Genomic DNA, 22,089 nt, shown 5'->3' with positions numbered 1-22,089 from the left:
GGTCTGAATTGGTGGCCAAGACGGAGTGGCAGGATCCCAGAAGGACGAGATGGTTCTGCATATGTCAACAACAGTTTTCTACAAATAACATCTGTGAGGGTAATCGGAGTACTAATAGTACTACTAATATTTCGAGTCCTCCAAATAATGTTGAAGATTATCAAGAAGAAGCAAAAGAGAAGTTATTGTTGTGTGCCATTGTTGCTCTGGGGTTCTACTAAAGAAAGAAAAATGGTGGTTTCCTTACTGGAGGCTAGTAGATATGGTTGCAAGGAGAGTCGCAAGACGTGTGTTTGGACTGTAATTGTTGTTATAAATAAATATTGCTCAAATGCTAACATCATGGCAAATGAAAGCATATCGTGTTTCCCTCACATTATAATCCATCCCCTCGATAATCAATAACAATTTTATTACAAGAAGTGTTCTAAAACCACTCACTGTTTGCACTAAACTGTATTTGAAGCTTCACACTAGATGGGTTTTTGTTGTCACTGACTACTACATTTTACTGCGGGTTGGAATTCCACTTTCAGGGGCTCCTGCACCAGATCTTGATCTCTTCTCCACACTTCGGGACAGTTCCTTTACCGCCTCTTTTGAAACATGGGAGGCCCTGTTAAACCAGTCTCCTCCATCAACCACAAGTATAGTTCCGTTGATGTGTTTACCTAATAATTAATTCGTGGCAAAGGTGAATTAATTTAGAACCGTAGGTCAATGTACTACTACTCTGAAGCTAAATTGTCCGCTTCAAAGCGTTTCGTTGATTTTCAATATCAAGTCCATTTCTCATACAAAAAATGAAGAAGTGAAGGAATGAGGATGAGGTTACTAACCTGCATCTGAAGCTAGGTAAAGAGCAGCCATAGCAATATCCCACTTCTCTCCTGATATAAACCGATGCACGGGGGCTCCAGATTGGATTTCATGTGGATCAAGCTTACTCAATCCAGGCGTGTCATTAATGGGTCCTGGTGCAATCCCATTGACTCTTATATCATAATCAGTGCCCCACTCCAATGCCAATGACCTTGTCATGGCATCAATAGCTGCCTAAAATACGAAATTTCATTACCTGGATCATTTCTAATGACAATTAAAAGGCAGAAACATTAGACTCAATTGAAGTTTTACTAAAATGATTGCCAACCTTAGCTGCAGACACATGAATTTGATACCAAGTTGCGGAATAGTGTAAAGTGGCGCTTATGTTGAGAATGGTTCCACCGCCAGATGTGCCCTCCCTTCCTAGACCTCCTTTCTTTATATATTTCAGAGCTTCATGGCACATTCTGAATGTGCCAACAGTATCGATGTCCATGACTACAAAGACATCCAAGCAATTAAATTTAAACAAAAACATTTGATTCACAGAATGAATCGCAGCTCAATCTCTGGTATACTAGCTAAAAGCACGTGGCATCATATTTCGTTTCGTGTAGAAATCTTCAGATCAAACACAAACCTTGGACGAATTTGTATCTAGACCCAATAATTCAAAAACTATGGGCAGCTAAAGAGCTATGAACATATATATATATATGGCACCCAATTACCCACACACACAGGTAAAGAGGGGAAAAAAATGCAAAGGAAACCTGTTTTGAAGCCATTAGGTGATAAATCCTCAGCAGGCACAAGAAAATTTCCAGCAGCAGCATTAACAAGAATGTCAATCCTCCCAAAATGTTGAAAAGTTTCATCGACAACTCTAGTTGCGTCTTCGTTCTTACGAACATCTCCTACAAACCCAATTGCCTGAAACCATTACACATATATGAAGTCAAAATTGCTAGTACTGGTCAACTATTGGTATTTTCCACAGTTGATCTTGGAGCTCAAATGTCAAATTATCAATTAATTAGCAAACTAATTATACTGAATCTGAAATCAGTGAAGCTTAAAGCAAAGATTGACATACAACAGATTGAAAATAAAATTGGAAATCAAAACATTGATTATGAACTGGGTATGATTTTTTAGCTTACCTGAATTCCGAGACAGCGAAGAGAAGAGACGGCGGAATCAAGAACAGATTTGCGCCTGCCCATGATAGCAACAGAAGCTCCATGTTTACCAAATTCTTTAGTAATCTCAAACCCAATTCCTGATCCACCTCCAGTGATCAAACCTACTTTGCCTTTCACTGTATCAGCCTTAAATGGAGACTCCATTTCCACGCCACGCTTCTTCTTCTGTAAAAACTAAAAAAGTGCCGGCCGGCCTCCTTGTTGTTTCAAGTCAAACAGAAACAGCATTCATATGTGAGTTGGAGTATGATACAGGTAGTCCAAGCTTTTTCCATTTCAGGTTGTTTATTTTTATTGGTCAAGATGACGGATATATCCCTGGTACAATCTTGAAATGACAACATTTCTGATTTCTGCTAGTGCTGCTTATTTTTCTGAAATGACAACATCATCATAGGAACTTTCCTGTCAGAATCGTTCTCTTTACATAACCCTAGCTTAATTCTCGGCACTGGAAGAGACAGACATATTGTCGGTCCAAATAACAGCCGTTTAATGGGTTCGAATGAGATGATGGGTTGGATAACAAAAAAAAAAAAATACTATTTGTGTGATGATTTAGGGGGCAGATTGAAAACTCCATTTATAATAGTCAAACAGTCAACGTCAGTCAACCCATAGTCAGTGTGTTAAACAAAACAAGAAAAGTCAACTGACAGTTTTATAACGGTCCTTAATTAGTCTAGGACCCTATTGCATCAACTGCATGTTCTAAGACCCAGACCCTTAATTAGATGATAAATGTAAGACCTTTTTATAAAATAACTCATTAAACTTTGAAGTAGAAAATACCGAGCAATGACTCATCCTATCACTTTGTTGACACTTTAATCACATTCAAAAGTTGTTACTTTTATCGGAATTTCCTGCGAAAGTCAGATTCAAACTTCTTTTTTAAATAGATCAAAAGATTATTCGTAAAGAAAGAGATCATAGAAGGGAAAAAAAAAAAAACAATGGAAGAAGAATTTTCATACTTGATAGTATTAGCAGATAGAATTCGAGACGCAGTAAAAGAAACGGAATCATTCAAGCTTGAATGTTTACAAGTAAGTAAACAAGTTAATCATTTATCTCTAATGTTTCGTTCCGTCATTCGATTATCAACAAACACTGCTATTACTACTAATACTAATCAGTCCTCATTTTACGAGCGTCCAGTTCGTCGTATAATCTCAGAAGTGACAAAAACTTTAGAGAAAACATTGACACTGGTACAAAAGTGCCGTCAAGGAAATTGTTTCTTTCACTGTCTGACGATTACGATAACATCAGCGGCTGATTTCCGTAAAATATTTATTCTTTTGGATACTTCGATTGGTGATTTAGAATGGGTATTAAGTGTATATGATGTCAATTCACTTGATTCCAATGGTATTGTTCTTTCATTACCTCCTATTGCCTGTAACGATCCGATTTTATCATGGGTGTGGTCTTTCATTGCTGTTTTGCATATGCCTTCATTATCTCATCGTATCGAAGCCGCCAATGAACTTTCTTCTCTATCTAAGGATAATCACCGGAACAAGAAGATTATTGTCGAAGAAGGAGGCATACCTCCATTACTTAGAATGTTAAAACAAGGGTCTTCGTCGCCTGAATCCCAGATTGCTGTATCTAATGCTTTATCTAATTTAGCTACGGATCGACGGAGGATTAGAACGATTCTATCTGAACATGGTGCACCTATAATTGTTCAAGTGCTTACGGAGTCTACAATGAGTGTTCAGATTAGTGTTGCTAATTTGGTTTCGAAAATGGCGAAAAATGATCCTTCTGCTCAGGAGGAATTCGCTAGAGAAAATATTATCAGACCGCTTGTTTCTGTGCTTTCTTTTGATACTTTTCTGGAGGAACCCAAGCCTCAACCTCAGAGGCCTACTAGTTTCCATTCTCTGGTAAGGATTAATAAGGATTTGCAAGGAGGAGGGAAATCCAATGTGGGCATTGGTCGTAGCGGGACGCATAATAATAATAAATATGAAAAGGAAAATGAAAGTCCTGATGTGAAGCTCAAGCTGAAGATTAAATGTTCTGAAGCATTATGGATGTTGTCAAGAGAGAGTATATCAAACAGCAGGAGAATTACGAAGACGAAAGGACTGCTTTGTTTGGCAAAGATCATTCAGAAAGAAAGAGATGAACTGCAAATGAATTGCTTAATGACAGTTATGGAGATCACTGCTGCTGCAGAAGCAAACGCAGACCTAAGGCGAGCAGCCTTCAAGACAAATTCCCCAGCTTCAAAGGCAGTTACGGAACAACTTCTGACATTAGTTCATCAGGAAAATAGTCCGTCATTGCAAATTCCTGCTATAAAATCAATTGGATCGTTGGCGCGAACCTTCCACGCTAGAGAGACCCGAGTTATAAAACCCGTTGTGCTTCAGCTGTGTAACAAGAACCTGGATGTTGCAACAGAAGCTGCAATTGCCTTGGGAAAATTTGCTTGCCCGGAGAATTTCCTCTGTGCAGAGCATTCTAAGACAATCATCGAGTATGGTGGTGTCACGCCTTTGCTGAGACTATTGAGGCCTGGCCACGATCGAGCGCAGATACATGGCTTAATTCTGTTGTGTTACTTGGCACTGAATGCAGACAGCGGTGAGGGTCTTGAGAGAGCACGGTCAGCGCTAGAAGGCGCAGCTGGCTCCTCTGTACTGATGCAAAACTACCCATCTCTGAGAGATTTGATTCCAGACGCCATTTCCCACCTTGCGGTGTATGAGAGTGGAGTTTATACTCTCATGCAATCTTATACCATTTGAATTTTCTTGTCTGGGCAAGTTATGAATGTAGAACCGTAGATAAATTTGTAATGGAGAAATTTAGTTGGTTTGCAAAAAGCATAATAAGCTTATTTTCTCCGGCAACATTTCTACTTTTTCCGGTGGTTTGAATCAACGCAAAGTTGTACAGAGTTTAGTTGTCTAGTTGATTAGGATGAAATCAGGATGGATTCAATAAAGAAAAAATGAAAATTTAAGAAAACAACACCAGCCAAAATATGCATCTTCATTCATGATCATCAACATTAGGAAGACTAGTACTAGTTACAAACTGCAGTTTCATTAGACAACTAAAACTCAAATTCATTAGATAACTAAACCATGGCTTATTAGCTAAAATTCTGAACTCATACTCAATCTTCCTCATCTTAGACTCAATACCTTGAATCTCTGAATTTTTACTTGATTGGCAACCCTTGTAGTCTTTTCTGCTAACTCCATCAAATGAAATTCTGCTTCTTTCAATTTCCTTGCTTCTTCTAGTTTTTCAACTTTATCTTTCAATTCCTTATCTTGTTCAGCTATTTTCTTTAGCAGATTGAATCTTTCTGTTACTTCAGTCAGATCGTAACCCAGTAATTCAAATTCCTCAAACTCTTGAGTAAGACTTTCTGAAAAAAAATCTACTTGGATCAACCAAGTTCTGAAATTTCTTTACAAAGTTTAAGAATGCTATGTCGCATCCTAGCTTGTTTCATGTTCTTACTTCTGAATCTCTTAAGTAGGTTCAAATGTGGTGTCTGTGAAAATTTGGTCATAGAAAAGTTCAAGTTCAGGAGATAGAGAGAATTAGACAGTGGGGATTTCAAGGTAAAACCAGGAGAAGAAGAAGATGATGAAATCTTCAGTCTTTTTGATGATCTAGATCTAGTGTTTGATGTTATTTGTGTGCTTTTCCTGAAAGAAAAATATGACTAATTTCAGTGTGAGGAAGAAAGAAGTCTGATAAAGAATAGGGAATGGAGTTTTGTTTAAAGAAGAAGAAATTGGGGTCTTGTCATTTCGGTGTATTTATTCAACATCATTAGCTTTTTGTTATGCTCGGTGATGACAATTCTGAGATGTTTTAACTTACTTGATACACGAAAATGATTCTCTATCTGTCAATCTGATGTGATCTGTTTTGAAAATACAGAGCTTAATGTCTGACATTGTAATCAAACCTCAAACTCTTTCCATTCCAATCCTATTCCTACCTAAGCAGTCACTCGATTGTTTGCAAAGTGATCGGATTTACGAGTGATGCTACGTTGAACCGGGAAATCCTGCTGAAATGCAAAATATCAACTCCTATTTGCTGGATCTCATTTATGTTTATTCATTAACTGGCTTTGGAATCAAACGAAAACTTGATTTCTGTTTGTTGTTATTGCTGATCACAAATACTGCAAAACTCTGTCTTTCAATAAACAACTGAAGAAGCCAATATATATATACATCACTGCAGCTCTGTGATGGATTGCAAAAGGCTTGGTCACACTAATGATTGTTTTGCAGACATATTATCTTCTAGTTAGAAATTATTCTTTTTGTGCCCGTGTGTCAGTCAGACCCAACAATCCCTTCCCCGGTGATATTTCCGTTTCCCGGTGATTTCAACCATTACTGAATTTTAGAGAGATGGAGTTGTCTAGTTGGATTCATTTGTTCTATTTGATTAGGAAAGCAGACTAGTTGATGCCATTGATCTTTGGGAGTTCTTCTTAAAAGAAACTTGTTGTTATACCGGAAGAAAAATAAACTAATTTCAGTGTGATGAAAGAAGAAGGTCAGATGAAGAAGAAAAAGAAGAATTGCCGTTTTAGTGTATGATGAATTTCTTTAACATTTACTTTACAAAAAATTCACTATTAAAGATTGACTAGTCTGATGACAATTCTTACTTGATAAGAAAACGAAAGAAAAAGAAAAAGAAAATGCTATCTACTTTGTCTGACATTGCTTTGAGCCTTGTTGCTTTTTGTATGTATGTCCATGTCAAAGGAGTTTAATCACTATGCAACCGAAAGAAATATAATTTGATGTCCACGAGGACAGGATAATCAGAAAGATGTACTCATGAAAAACTCTTATGACGTTCTATTAATGAAAAATAATTTCTTAATCTCGTCAACAAAATAATCAGTAGGAAGCGTCTACAGTTTGAAAATCAAAATGTAAAAAAAAAAACATATGATGGGAAATCAAACCGTAAACTTAATATGTTGTGTGAACTCCAAACCGTAACCAAATTCGGGATCGTTTACGATTAGGAACTTAACACTTACGATGGGAAAAACTGGGTTTGATTTTTACCTAATAATTTTATCTATAATATGAAAATATAAAAACCTAATAATTTTATCTATAATATGAAAATATAAAATTTCCAAACTGGAAATAAATATACTGTTTGGATAGTAAGAACTTCAAACCGTAGAACTGGGTTAACAATTAAGTGTATGGTTTGGAAATATAAATTTTTTAAACGCAGATTGGTTTAATGTTGGGAGTTCATACTTCTAAGCTGTAGAGTTGATTTACGGTAACGAAAAATTGATCTCCTCACAGTATGTTGTTTTGAAATTAATTTTTTAAATTTTTAATTTGATCAAATTTAACCTATCTATGTAATCAAAACCAATAAAAAAAGATGAGTTTTCTTACGTGAATGAAGTCATTATGATAGGAAAGTGCAGGTTTTTTAATTAATTTCCAAATTATAATTCAATCATATCTAACATATTTATCATCACGATCAAAAAACGAAAAAATGGGTAGAGAGACGAAGAAGAGGATATGAACTAGGATTAGACTAGATTTAAGACTTTGTTATGGAAATGAAGAATGCGGTGATCACATCCTTCGTGAAGATACTCCATACTCCGAGATATCCCGATAGCAGTTTCTTGAATTTTTTCCCAACCAAGGTTAATCACTTTGTTGTCTTTCCAAATCGAGAATATGAACCTATCTAGTGAACAGTTTGACATGAATTCATAAATAACACCTCTCCTAGATCTTTCAACACAGAATCCCAAGAGGCGCACAACATTTAGATGATGAATTCTAACTATGGTGGCAACTTTAGTGACAAACACTTCTTCATTATTGGTTCCTTCAGAATTGTCAAGAACTTTAACGGCTATGATAAACGAATTTATGTGTCTAATATGTTTCAATTGTATGTATTGTTAGTGTTTAATTTTGTATTTATTGTGTTCTTTTATGTCTTTGTAGGAATTTTTAGAGAAATAAACCCTTGCGGCGAAATGGGCTCGAAAAATGGTGTTTTACACCCCTAGGATAAAGTTAGGGTTGTCAACGGTAGCTATCGAAACGGATATTGCCTCTACCATATCCTTTACAGATAAGATTACCGGATATCCGATATCCGATAATATCCGACGGATATTCAAAAAAATTATTTGTATCCGTCCCGACAACAATGTCGGATTTCCGATAATATCCGTTAATATCCGATAATAATTCATTATAATAAAAATAATTTAATTAAGTCTTTCTGTACATTTGATAAATTGTAAAAAAAACAAAGAATATCTAAGGAATTCAACTAAATAAAACGAAATGCCTTCATCAACAGTAAAATTTTTGACTTTAAAATTATTATATTAAATTATATTTAAACAAAACTCAAATCTTCTCTATCAGAATTTGAAAATCCTCCGCTTTGCTCACAACCAACAGAACTATTTGTGTTTTTTTTCTTCCGTAATATTTTTATTTCTAAGTCTTCATATATTACCACGTTAACAACTAAATATATTACTCAAAAAAATAAAAAGAAAATTGCATATGTATTCTTTAACGGATAACGGATATTATCCTATAGGATAATGCATTTACCGTATCCGTTTCGTTAAACTAAAAATATCCAATAAGGTATCTGAATCCGTTATCCGTTATCTGAAATCTCAGATAATATCCTAACTATTCGAACGGACTCGGACAGATATCGAATATTCGGTTATCCATTGACAACCCTAGATAAAGTGCTAAAGGCACCCCAAAAATGCACCGGAGGCATCCCAGAAATGTGTTAAAGGCACCCCCAAATATAGTTAAATGCACCCTCATTTTGGATAAGGGCACCCCTAGTGCGCCCAGCTGTTAAAGGCACCCGTAATTTGGATAGAGGCACTCCTTCTTCTTTGTTTGAAAAATGGAATTTCGCGGGAAAAGAAACATGCTTGAAACTCCGATGTTCATTGTGAAGATTTTGGGAGAGATTTTGTCGGATATTTCTCTTGTTATCGATCGATATCAACCTGTTTCGATGAAACATGGAAGATAGTTAAGTTAGATTCGGAGAAATAAAGATGGAAACCGAGTTTTGCTAAAACAGGGAAGTGTGTACGAAGTGAGATAATAGTGGGATCTTCTACCATTTTCCGATGATTACTGAGTGTTAGCGTGTGTTGGACTCAATCTTTGATGAGTTTCAACGTGTTTGGAGGGTGGTTGAATGGTGCAGTGGAGTGATAAGCTAAAACATGGAGGAGATATTCACGGACTTTTGATATATTGTTTCGAAAAATTACGTGCAGTAATGGGAGAAGATATTCTGTCAGATATGGATTTATTCTTACAGGGAGTTTGGAAAGTTTGACGGCCAGTAGAAGACGCGTGAAGAATAAAGAAATTATTTCGGTGATTTATACCGAATTGATTACGAGAAGTTTTGGAGTTATTACGGGAGATTCCTATTCATGTAAGTATATAAAGAAGCGGGAGGAGTCAGTAGAGGGTTCGTCGAGTGATTGGGGAGAAGAACAGAAGGTTGCAGAGCAGATTTTTCTGCTGCTGCAAAAAAGAAGAAGAAGAAGAACAGACTACGCTCGTAGTCTGTCGTTTAAAACTTCCATTGTTTCTCCCAAGAACGACAGTTTTCTGTAATAATCATTCTAGCAGTTTTGTAACGACTTTGTAGCGTTCCGAAACTTAGTTTTCTTATCTTTTCACCTCTTGTAAGCACTTTTGAGCAATAAAAATGAATTTTGAGCGTGTCTACAAGATGAGTTAAACTCCAACACTGGGATGACGAAGGAGGCTGAATTTCATCCTTGTGGTAATGTATTAATTATTTATTTAATTTTTACGCCGATTTTCAATGATATATGATTTCTATTAATTACTTGTTATTTTTTCTGATGTCGCATGCTTATTTCTAATTACTCTTGATGCGTCACCCTTACAACTTACCAATAATGTTTTATGAAACCTATTTTTGGCAAAGAAGTATAGTCACAAATTTTCTTATTTGAGGTATATTGTCTAGAGTTAATGACTGAACCACAAATACATGAAAAGTAGCAGAATCCTTAGTCCCAATACCTCTCGCCCAAATTGTTAACATTTTGTGTATATAATTTTATCTAAATCTAAAATTCCATTACCTTCACAAGTCTGAGACGAATCCTTTTTACCACTATCACTACAACCCACTTTGAAAAACCATCAAGCTACTTGAATACCATTTGTAAGCTTCCCCTCGAAAACGCTTCCATATCCTCCTTCGCCTGATTTGATCTCAAATTTATTTGTGATCTTCTTTAAATCAGCATGACTAAATCGAGTGGGCTTGAGAGCATTCTTTTCCAAGAACTTTTCGATTCGTAATTGATTTTCTTTTTCTATCCTATTTTCTTTATTGTGTGCTTTGATGAGTATGATAAACATGAATAATACGAGAACAAACCACCGAGTTATCTTGGGGATAGCTCGGGGTATGGATACGAAATCCTTAATCCACGAGCTTTATCTTCGTCGACTTGATCAAGAAGAAAAACCAGATCTTCTTCTTCAACGGATGGGTCTGATTTTCCAAATCAGTTCTCAGTTTGGAGTTGGAGACTTATAATCTTACCGGAGAGCGTCAAATTCCTCTCAGAGATCTATTATATTCTATTCTATCACTTAGAATCTATTTTATCCTATTTTATTGCCTAAGAGATTAAGTCGTACAACTATATAAAGTCTTTCATTATGCACACTTGATATTTTGATCTGAGTTTATCTCGCTTATCTATTTCTCGAAATATGTGTTGTAAGCTTTTTGCTTTGGCTAAGTTCATCGTATTCTCGGTGAGTTTAGTTTGAAACAATTTTTTTGTTGGAAACTAAATGCTAAGTCAAAAGATGATCATGCAAAAATTACCTTGAACACCTTACATGATTTGTGTCAGACAATCATTTGATGTTAGCTCGGGATGTTTCGTAATGATCATCCGATCACTTGAAATTTACTTGAAGCTAATAGTATGTGTAAGATTACTATTATCGTCTTCCAAGGATGTTTCAATGATTGAAATAAGAGTTTCGAACAATTACCCGTGTTTGGATACAATATGGTACACATACTTAGTAGAACCGTATTGTGATGATTCAGCTCCGGAACTCTTGTTTGCATACTTTGTATGCGAAATGAGTTACCTGAGTTGGGTCCAGAACGGTTGTTCGCGAACCGGGTTTGCGAACGGCTTCTCAAGGCCAAGATCCAGAACTGTTTTTCACGAACCTGGTTTGCGAACTCAGTGGTTAAGTTCTACAATTGGTCATGTATGATTTTCATACTCATGAACTAAAAAACTTGTAATAAAATGAATGCAATCTTTGCAAACCGTGGCTTAATATTCATGAATTGATTCTTGAATAAGTAATTTGTACAATCATGAATCAAACTGATTTCAATTTAATTTGTTCATATATATTTCTATGAAATGGTGAAAAATTGAAAAAATCTATTGAAGAACAATTAGATTCATTTGATTATCATTCATGATTTGTTAATCTATATATTTGATCTAGATGTGTTAGATGAATATTGCTAAAGTCAAGAAGTGTTCATGTATCTAACTACGACTAACTATTATTGAGCCAACAAGTATACACGTTTGGGTACGGTTCATCCATATCTAATTATAAGTATATTTCATTTGTGTGTAACAAGCTAAGAGCATCTAACGATGGAGATTAATTTTTTTATTTCTAAGCAGAGTTAGCTTGAATCTTAAATCAGGAGTTCATCTAACGGTGGATATCAATTGCTTTATTACTAAGATATCTTAGCATTGATTATAAGCAACCCTGATTTGAAAGATTATATAAGGGGGAACTCTAGTACTTAGGAAAACTAATCCCCACACTTCCGTGTGTTCCTAGTTGCAAACTAGAGTCGATTCTTCTTTATCCTAGGTTTTTCCAAAACCATTAGGTTAACAACTTAAAGAATTCATTGGGATTCTGAAGCCAGATCCAACTATTGTCTTTGTAGTTGCATATTCTTATCTTACTTGTTTTATCGTATCGAGTTTTATTGTAACACCCCGATTTTTTAGAATGGGGCATGCTAAAAGATGTGCCATGGCATGAGATGAAGCTTCATCTCAATCTTCATTTCTAAGTAGAAAGTTTATGATCATCATCGTCTATTCCGCATTATATTTTGTTTATATAATTGAAATATCACAGGTTGTGCGTAAGTTCAATCACAGTTGTAAAGTCCGACCTTGTTTGTCGGATAGCGACTTGATTGACACTTGGATATTGGTCTTTAGTACCATCCAAGTTATTCTCATAACAATCAGTTCATTCCTATCTGTTTGATTTACTGATTTGATTGAGAAAGAGATAAAGCTCTTTGATATTTTTCCTGATTGAGCTGAGTAACTTGGTGCTTTCAAGAATTGTATTAGAGTTTGTTCCATACAGTTTTCCGAACGAAATAGTTGGGTGTGGTTTTTGTACCCCATCATAGCATACTTAGATAAGGCATCTGCTACCCTATTACAAACTTTGGGAACAAACCTAATTTTAATCGAAGATAAACACTGAAATTTACTTAAACATTCAGATAAATGATCCTCCCATGTAACCGCATCTAGATTCTTTTGTGGCATCACTTCCATGATAATTGTTATCACCTTCTACAATTACCTTAGAGAAACATTGAAATTCAATCCATTGGGATAATTGGAGAAGAGCTATAGCTTCTGCTTGATCTACATCTCTTTCCCTTCGTGTCCAGGACGTGGCTTCCACGAAATCTCTTAAATGATTACGCACCATAAAAGATAAACCAGCACAGTTAGAATTAGGAAGAATTGAATCATCAAAGTTAAATTTTAACCATGCATGTGTAGGAGAGTTCCAATGATGTTGAAAATATATGCATGTCATAGTTCTACAATTAGGAGAATGACTTTCTCTAGTATGAATGCATATTTTATAGTCATAACAAAATATATTGATCACATGGATAGTAGTTGAAGAAGACTGAGTTTTCTGTTCAAACAACTTCAGGCATCTGCTATTTCAAATGTGCCATATTTTATTACTGCCAAATTTAGTGACTCCTTTCTAGCAGCGGAAGCTAAGTTATTCCTATCCATCCAAGAATGAATACATTCTTGAAAATTGCCAAATGGCATTTCTGCTGGAAAACAGAATTAAAGATAGATGAACAAATTATTCAAGCAAACGGGCAGTGAATCAAAAGATGAGTAGTGGTTTCTAGGCTTTGCCCACACATTATACAATGAGTATCATCCAGCGTTATTGTGTATTGAAATCTAGTAGCAACTGAAAGTATGTTTTGGAAAGTTTTCATATGAACAACATCCTCAGTTGTTGAACATAATCAGCTACTTGAGAAGTCTGCATCAAGATACACCTGTATGTGGAATTAACTGTATAATTGCCATTTTTAGTAAGATTCCATCTGAATGTATCCTCAGCAGGTTGTTGAGGAATAATAATATGCTCAATTTGCTGAAGCTGATCTGCAGAAAATATTTATTTCAGCTCTTTCATTCTCCAAGTGAGATTCACATGATCAATATAATTAGACACCTTGATGAGATTGTAGAAGATTAATCAATAGATACTGATAATCTCTATTAGCTACCTCCCCAAACCACTTTCCTTGAATATTTAAATTTGTTTCATCCTCTATCTCCCATATATGAAAATCTATTTATCCATGTAAGACACCCATGCTTTTTAATTTCCCCATAAAGATAATACGAATATCTATAATGTCTAGCTTGTAATAATTGAACCCATTTATCTTCCTTTTCCTTCAATATTTGCCAATTTAGTCTTGTTAACATGGCTTCATTAAAACATCTCATATTTTTAAAACCCAAACCTCCCAATATTTTGGGTTTATTGAGTTCTTTCCATCCAATAATATGCATCCTTGTGTTTTAGGTTTATTCCACCAGTGATTCCTTTGAAAAATTTAAAACAACTACATCAATATCTTGCTCGAGTAGTATGTGTACTTTTCAATGCCTAAAACGAGATATCAAGAAATCTTTTAAGATTGCATAATGAGCTTCATAAGTAAAAATTTTTCTTTTTCATCTTCATCATTTCTCTCGAGCTTGCAATACAACATAAACATTAGTCTCACCTCTAAGTCGATAACGATTAACAAGCCGAACCAAAGCTATGAATTCTCCAACTTCTTTTTTTTATATCATTAATTCGATAAAACAACCCAGTTGCATTGTGGTTAGTGGGATTACCAGTATCGTTGTAGAAGTTTTCAAAGATTCTGTGGATATAACACATACTCGTTAACCCATTTTGACGTCGTTTTGCACCTCTAAACAGATATAGATCTACGTAGTTTCAACAAAGCAACAAATCTTCATCGATCATAGATTCCGATGGATTAATATACGGTGGAGCCATTACTCAGAAAATTTATCGGCGTAAAAGGAATGTGTGGTTTTGAAGTTCAATTCGATTCAATTTATAGGAAAGGGATTGGTAACCTTTGGATGGACTAGTAGTTCTCAACTCAGTCTGAACTGGTACGCTCAGAAGGACGCGATGTTCGCTTCTGTTAAACCTGAGTCTTGGCTCTGTAAGAGATGCTCGGTGTTGTTAAAACCGATCGTCTCAGAGTGAGTCGACCGACTCAATCTGTGACGTGGTAAAAAAAACCTTTTATGGGAGGGTTTGTTCATCCGTTTTAATGATATACCAGTCAAACAATGCTCATTGGAGTTGCTCTAGGATAAAAGAAAAAGATGACCTTAGTGTTGGGCCTGGGCTATTGGATCATATGGTATCGTGAAATTAGTCACTTGTCAGCCCGGGTCCCCGGGAGAACATGGATGAAACAGAAGCATGTACTTGACAATGTTGCACACAAGAAAGGGAAAATATTTACAATTTTTGATTAATTCAATTGCATAAACATAGTTGATGGATATTGTCTAAATCATAAATGAAGATGATGATAATCATATTTACAGAACAATTTTTTTTCCATGATTTAAATTCATCAGAGGCCTTCAACTTCCATTTCGTCATCACTAGTCTTATAGTTTTCATAGTCATCGTCATCACTTTCCTCGTCGTCATTTTCCTTATTTTCTAAATCTTCTGCCTTAGCATACTTCAAACAGTGTTCTGTTTCAGTGTACATGTAAAATTAGTAATTGCTCATTCTTGGTTTAAAAGATGAAAAATGTTTTAGTAGATTAATTTACCTTTGACCTTCTGTTCATACACAGGACGGTCTCGCATCATCAATGCAGCAGCTTCGCCGTTCAATGGGTCTGCAGGGTTTGGGTATAGCAAGAGCTGAGGCAAAAATACCTCAAAGATGTTCACTAGATCTAAAATACAAAGCACAACAAACAAGGTATAAGCGGATCAAGTTGGTAGAGTAACATCTAAAAATTCATTTTCAAAAATCAGACGAAGAATGGGGGCGGGTTTGAGTGCAAATCACCGAACATAGGGCTCCATGTCTGGTTAATGACATCAAGACATACTGAACCAGACCTGCATTAGTTCATTTGTATAACTTAGCTTTGTTTATGTTGATCATGAGCAGTAGTGACTACAAACTAGTAGCTCGAGTGTACCCAAGAAAAATGTCAGACAACTGCAAATGCAACGAACCAGGATATTAGTACGGGTTTGGGTTTGAGTGCGCTTACATTTCATCGATGTTTGGATGATAAATGCGGTTGATGAAGCCGATTGACGGAGATTTATATGGGTAAGCATCTGGTAATTCAACTCTAACTCTCCATACTCCTCCACTATACAAACCTGTTGCAACATTTTTTTCACTTAATAATGGGGGTGTAGCTAGTAATAAGTTGGGTGTAAACATCATTAAAAGACAAGTGTAAGAAAAATCAAGATAAGTTTTGCTGCCAGAAGAAAGTCAGTTGTAAAGATTGATCAAGGAAGGAATCGGCTTACTGTCTGGAGGGCCATTGAATTCAACAAAGAATTGGGAGACGGAATCATCAACTGTTTCCACTTTGTAATCTGTCATCATTCTATCAACACAGTATATCCATATTGTTTATTTTTTTTTCCAAAGATCAAGATAATTAATGACAAAAAAAAAATACTGAAAAAGAGATTACAATTTCATGACATCCATATCCCTTCTTTTGCTTGGTGAAGACATTTTTCTGCAACAACAAACTACCATAATTAATTAATTTCTGTGGAGACATGAAAACCAGGATTTGGATGAATTCTAATTTTCTTCAGCAACTCCCATAAATGAAAATTTCTAGAAAAAATACAAATTAAACACCAGATCGTGTTTGATATAGTAAATTAAGATTAGGTGATTTACCTCTAAACTTCACAAGTGGAGAGTGGCAATAATCAAAAATTTTGAGTTCTTGAAGACAAGAAAGAAGAAATTGAATAGAGAGAAAGAAAGTGGGGATGGAGATGATGGAAATGAGAAGAAGAAGAAGAAACTGTTGGGGGAGGTGTTGGTTCAATTTCAATTCACTTTTGTGAAGAAGATGGATGGGAATGAAGTTACAATTTTACCCCTCTTTAGGTCCTATCTATTTTAGTGAATTAATTTAGGAAACTTTACAAGAAGATAAGGAATCATTCATCATTCACATGTCCCACTCGCACTCTCATACGCTGCTTGTGGATTGAACACACACCTAACCTAACCCACACACACCACGTACAAATAAATAGGAAACACATATTACTCCTACAAAATTGGTAAAATGATTAATATGATTGTTTAGTTTACACGAAAATTATGATTGTTAATATTTTTCCTTTTCTAGAAAAATATGATTGTTTAGTTTACACGAAAATTAAAAAAATCAATATTTTACCAATTTTTCCATGTTTTTCCTAATTTATCTGTGGTCGCATTCATTTAGTATTACTCCCTCCGTCTCCAAAAGATAGGTAAGTTTGTGTGTAAGTAGAAAAAAAGGAGAGATAAGTGGTCCCCTTTTTATATTAAGAAAGAAAATGAAGAGAAAAGAAGTGGTCCCTCTATGTGTAGATTAGTAAAATCATAATATTTGACTTTCCATTTATGAAAACAAGCCTATTTGTTTGACATACCCAAATAAGGAAACAAACCTATTTTTTAGAAACGGAAGGAGTAATATATTAGAGGAAGTCTAGTCCAGTCGGCCTAGTTAACTACATGTTTGGTCCTTTTTTGAAATATATATTATAGTTTGGTCTTATAAATAATGATTTGGTCCTTGGTGACGTTATGGATGATGTAATTGTCATCTTGTAGTGGCAGAAATATCATTTTGGGTCCATATATACACAAAATAAGAGAAAATATATATATTATTTTCAGATTCACTTTCTCTCTTCTTTATTTCAGATTTACATTCTCTCACTTCTTTATTTCCATATCTAGTTTTTTCTCTAACCATTTTTTTTCTCTGTTCGTGATGAAGAAGATGAAGATGATGATGAACAATGATGTTTCCGGACTCTTTTTTCTCTGCTAATATTTTTGTTGATGATGAAGACGATAAACAAGATGATGATAATGAAGTTTTTGTGTTTCTTTTTCGTTTATTGTTGGTGTTGTTGAAAACAACGAAGATGATAAATACGATGAAGATGATATTGCTGATGCCAAAGACGCTGATGATGATTTAGTTTTTGAAGAAGATGGAGTTTTTGTGTCTCTTTTTTCGTCTCTACTGTTTGATGTTGTTTTTGAAGATGATAAAGATGATGAACACGATATTGTTAGTGTTGATTTGAAGACTATGATGTTTGCTGCAGTTGTGGAAGATGAAGTTTTAAATGGACTTCATTTCTGGGATGAAGTCTGTTTTTTTAGGTGATTTCTGAAAGAAAAAATAAGTAGAAATTAACATGAGTTCATTTTGAAGAATGAAATGTTATAAAAATAATAATTAGAAATTAACACGGAAGGTTATTTTCATCCATTTAATATTTTAAATAATTACGGACCAAACAGTAACCGTATTTTCCCAAAGAAATAAACTAATTTGGGGCCACCTAAAAAAGAATTAAACGATTATTTCCCCGACAAATAATCTAGCTCAAGAAAAAAACATGATGAAAATTTTGGAACAAGGTTATATTAATAATAATAATATCCCATAATTCTTTGGTTAAGAATTAGAGATAAGAAGAGGGAGAAAACGGTAAATATAAGCTTCAAGGGAGCATGATCGAGGCTTTTGAATAACCAATGATTGGACCCAATGTATAAAAATCATGAAGAAAAAGTCTATTCGGGTTTGGCAGATTCAAAACGTTATTATTATTATTATTATTATTATTATTATTATTATGCTCATTACTTACTTGACAAAAGGGATTACGCAACTTTTGTATTTTTAATTTGATAAAGATTAGACACATAATCCGAAAATAGTTGTGAATAAAAATAAAAACGTCATCAGGTTTACCAGATTGTTAGTATGATTCAGCCAGCACATGAGCAAAGAAGACTCGAATGTTAGAATACACCGTGGAATCTTTAAATCAGCAGTAGATACCATGCTTAAGACTTTTGGAGAAGATTATAAGTTGTTTTTGCACCAATATCTACTACCATCAGCTGTGAATAATTTCTTTTTTCTTTTTTGATAAAACAGTTTTTTTATTAATTTCATCCGAAGACGTATTGCTGGATCAAAAGTTACCGATCCAAGTGGCATTGCTGACTGTCTAACATTCTTAGTAGTAGTATTAGCAACTTGAATATCATCTTGACTTACATAGATTAACCCACAAAATAAGAACTAGAGATTAAATGTTTGATATTTTTTGTTAAGTTCATATTCTCATATTGAATGAGTAAAATGGAATGAGTAAAATGCTCCCACTAATAGACTCGATGACTATTTTGGCATCTGCTTCAACTTGTATACGTGAATGTGATAGACGCATTTATATGTCTATTCTGATCTCAATTGTGTGTATTGTTAGTGTTCTATTTTGTATTTATTATGACTTTTTATATCTTTGTAGGTGTTTTTGGAGAAATGAATTTCTACAACGAAATTGGCTCGAAAAGTGGTATTTACACCCCTTGGGAGAGATTACTAGAACACCGCTACCACGGTGGAGATGGCCGACCAAAAATAAACCAAATACCGCTGTAATGGGAAATGGGACTGTAAAAGAATTTGTGATCACTGAAAAGAGAAGTAACCAATTTTTTTTCTAAAACATAAATGTTACCTTGGAGCTCTAAGTGCAATTCCTATGGCAATGAAAAAAATAATATTTGTTCATTCAAGTGGATGAACAAACACGTTTCTCCACTATGGTAAAATAGTGGGTGTTGAACACTCAGGCGCGCGCACACGCTAAAAACACTGGAGCAGGAGAGACAATTGCTGGCGTTGGAAGCATCAGCGTCGCGTCTCGGGCAAATACACCGGTGTATGTCCCAAAAGCGCCAACGGTTGACTCTCCATCGCCAACGGTCGACTCTTCCACTCTATAAATTCACTCCACAGATTTCATTTTCACTCAATCACAATTTCCTTCTTCAAAAAAATCTTCTAAAAATCTTCTAAAACACAATATATAAACATATTGAGGAGAGGGGCAAAAAGCCTAAAGAAGGCAAGAGATAGAAAAATGAAGCACTACCACGGCCTAACACGGGTGTAGATTTTTCTCTAAATCGAGAAGTATAGTTTTCTTCTCCAAATATAGTTGTTGGTCCATCATTAGTCCAGGTCATGTGTCGGGGCATCAAGATCGATCTGAGGATTATTATACAATGAGGGATGGATTTTATGAATTAAAAGATGTTTATGCTCTTCTACCCGCTGCAATCCGAAAAAGGGTTGACAGATATCCTTGGTGTGTGCTTTATACAGTGAATGTTAGAGAACATAATAACAAAATTCCAAAAACATTGATAAAAAGGTGGTGGATGACGATGCACGCATTCCGTTTTACGGATTTCAAAATTGGTAAGCTTTTTTAACTTAACTTAAATTAAAATTTTTAAATAATTGATTGGATTAATTATAATTGATATTATACTTGTAATAGGAATTACGCCCCTAGATTTGTATTTCATTTGTAGTATTCCTAGTGGAACGGGATACCCGCCACCATTCAACAAAGACGAATGGGTATCAAATAAAAAATGAGAGAATCTTTATCGCTCGTTTATGGAATCAAAAATGCATGAATATTATAAAAATTTGAAAGGAGGTGTGATTAAATGTGCAACGTTGAAGCATTTTTCTAACCTAAGCCAACACAGAAAATGTAGATGATTATCCTGAACTCGAAAGGTTTTTTATCTTATGGGTACTGGGTTATACATTCTTTCCAAAATCAACTAGTATTGCTCATGTTGGTTGGCTTGAAGCGTTAGAAGATCTTGAGAAAGCACCACACTATGACCGGGGAACTGCAATTTTAGCAGAATTGTATTGTACGCTGGATCAAGCGTCCATGGGCGGAGATAACATCGCTGATTTCTGGGACATCATAGTGGTAAATATCAAAATTATTATTTTTAAATTTATTATTATTACTAAATTCAAAATTTTAAATAATTTATGGACAAATGTGGATTATTAAGTCAAAAAAACTAAAATTTATAAAATTGCAGTATTTGTGGTACATCAACTTCCGTGTCGCTAAACCAATCCTAAAAGACGAGACACTTAGATTCCCAATGTTGAACATGTATGAAGCGAACAACATACAGAAGATAACTGGCAGCGACGTCTTAGTTTCCAGTTTTGTTCAAAGGTTTCATCAGATGACTCAGAGCCACAACAACGTAGTTGTTCGACCGTATGTTGATTTACCTCAGTATGTTGATGATGTTGGAGTAAGTATTCTTGATTACTCTATGCATAGAGTTGTTTTTAAAATCCGGAATCACAAAAACGAGTTTGGTATCAGGGAGAAAGATTGCAGTACCAACTACAAGGTATATTTGCAATTGCAATTAACCCGCCAAACAAGATGCAAACCTCTGCAACAGATTTTTGGAAGCTGAGAGTTACCTGTTGGGAGAGGTATGAACTAAAGGGGAAATATTGATGAAGCGCAGTATGTCAACTGGTACAAGTCAATTACGGAGCCTGTAGTTGGGACACAGAACATGCATGTCTACGGGTTTGATATCCCAGAGTTATCAGACCTGTATCATGATCCAAATATCGTTCCTAGCCAACCACCTCCAAGAGAGTCAAGCTTTGTGACTTATCTCAGACAGGGTGGAAGTTCTTCATCATCTTCGTCAAATATGCCTGAAATTCGTTTGGAGTTGCAAAGTATTACTTCACAAGGTGAGCCAACCACGATCCCCATTGTTTTCCAAGGTATGGACCGTGAGTATGCTTACTACAATGTCGCTGCCAGTGACGACGAGTAACTGAGGCAACTGAACGATTTGCATTGGCTTAATCAACAACTTCAGGCTACGCACTTGGAACAACCACGAAAATGGCAGACATACACAATATTTGGATTGACTCCAACTGCAGATAATAGTGAGCGACGGTCATAGTCTAATGATTCCACCAGGAGCAACAGATCATGGCACAAAGTGAGGAAATAGTGGTGGGAGAAACACAAGTACGACAGAGTTATTCACCACATATATCTCAACCACTTCGGCTTAATCCTACGTGCATTTCATCATCATTCTCTCCTTACAACCAAAATAAATGTTACACACCTCAACCACCACAACACTTCTATCGTTGATTTCTGGACGCCTTTTGTGGTCGTAGATTCACTGTTTTATACTTTTTCACTCTTTTAATCAAATTTTGAGCATCAATTATGTATTTTGAGAACATGATTAATATGAGGAGTTAAACCCCAACATTGGGATGATGGAGGAAGCCATTCTTTATGCATGTGTTAATTCTATTTAATTCTTATTTTGCACTATTCTAAATTGATTCATGATTTTTCTTGATTATTTTTGATTTTGTATGATGGTGTATGCTTAGTCTAAGAACTTT

The 22,089-nt window shown here is 35.2% G+C and overlaps 3 protein-coding genes across 3 annotated transcripts; 1 reads left to right on the top strand and 2 right to left on the bottom strand.

Annotated features, from left to right (window-relative positions):
• Window positions 1–288: 288 nt before the first annotated feature.
• LOC113323261 (peroxisomal 2,4-dienoyl-CoA reductase-like) lies at window positions 289–2,285 on the bottom strand. Its single transcript, XM_026571551.1, has 5 exons — window positions 1,992–2,285; window positions 1,602–1,761; window positions 1,154–1,326; window positions 840–1,056; window positions 289–671 (listed from the first exon to the last, which is right to left on the bottom strand). The coding sequence occupies exons 1-5, from the start codon at window positions 2,175–2,177 to the stop codon at window positions 502–504; spliced, it is 906 nt and encodes a 301-aa protein (XP_026427336.1). The 5' UTR covers window positions 2,178–2,285; the 3' UTR covers window positions 289–501.
• A 694-nt stretch (window positions 2,286–2,979) lies between these two features.
• Window positions 2,980–4,906, top strand: LOC113323253. Its single transcript, XM_026571541.1, has one exon. The coding sequence runs from the start codon at window positions 2,990–2,992 to the stop codon at window positions 4,799–4,801; it is 1,812 nt and encodes a 603-aa protein (XP_026427326.1). The 5' UTR covers window positions 2,980–2,989; the 3' UTR covers window positions 4,802–4,906.
• Window positions 4,907–14,952: 10,046 nt separating this feature from the next.
• LOC113323246 (ubiquitin-conjugating enzyme E2 4-like) lies at window positions 14,953–16,602 on the bottom strand. The gene is made up of 7 exons (XM_026571531.1): window positions 16,443–16,602; window positions 16,225–16,272; window positions 16,055–16,134; window positions 15,784–15,898; window positions 15,573–15,625; window positions 15,328–15,456; window positions 14,953–15,247 (listed from the first exon to the last, which is right to left on the bottom strand). The coding sequence occupies exons 2-7, from the start codon at window positions 16,266–16,268 to the stop codon at window positions 15,120–15,122; spliced, it is 549 nt and encodes a 182-aa protein (XP_026427316.1). The 5' UTR covers window positions 16,269–16,272; window positions 16,443–16,602; the 3' UTR covers window positions 14,953–15,119.
• Between the last annotated feature and the right edge of the window lie 5,487 nt (window positions 16,603–22,089).

Source organism: Papaver somniferum, chromosome 1, assembly GCF_003573695.1.
Source record: "Papaver somniferum cultivar HN1 chromosome 1, ASM357369v1, whole genome shotgun sequence".
NCBI classification, from domain to species: Eukaryota; Viridiplantae; Streptophyta; class Magnoliopsida; order Ranunculales; family Papaveraceae; genus Papaver; species Papaver somniferum.
This window is presented reverse-complemented; position numbering and strand designations above follow the sequence as displayed.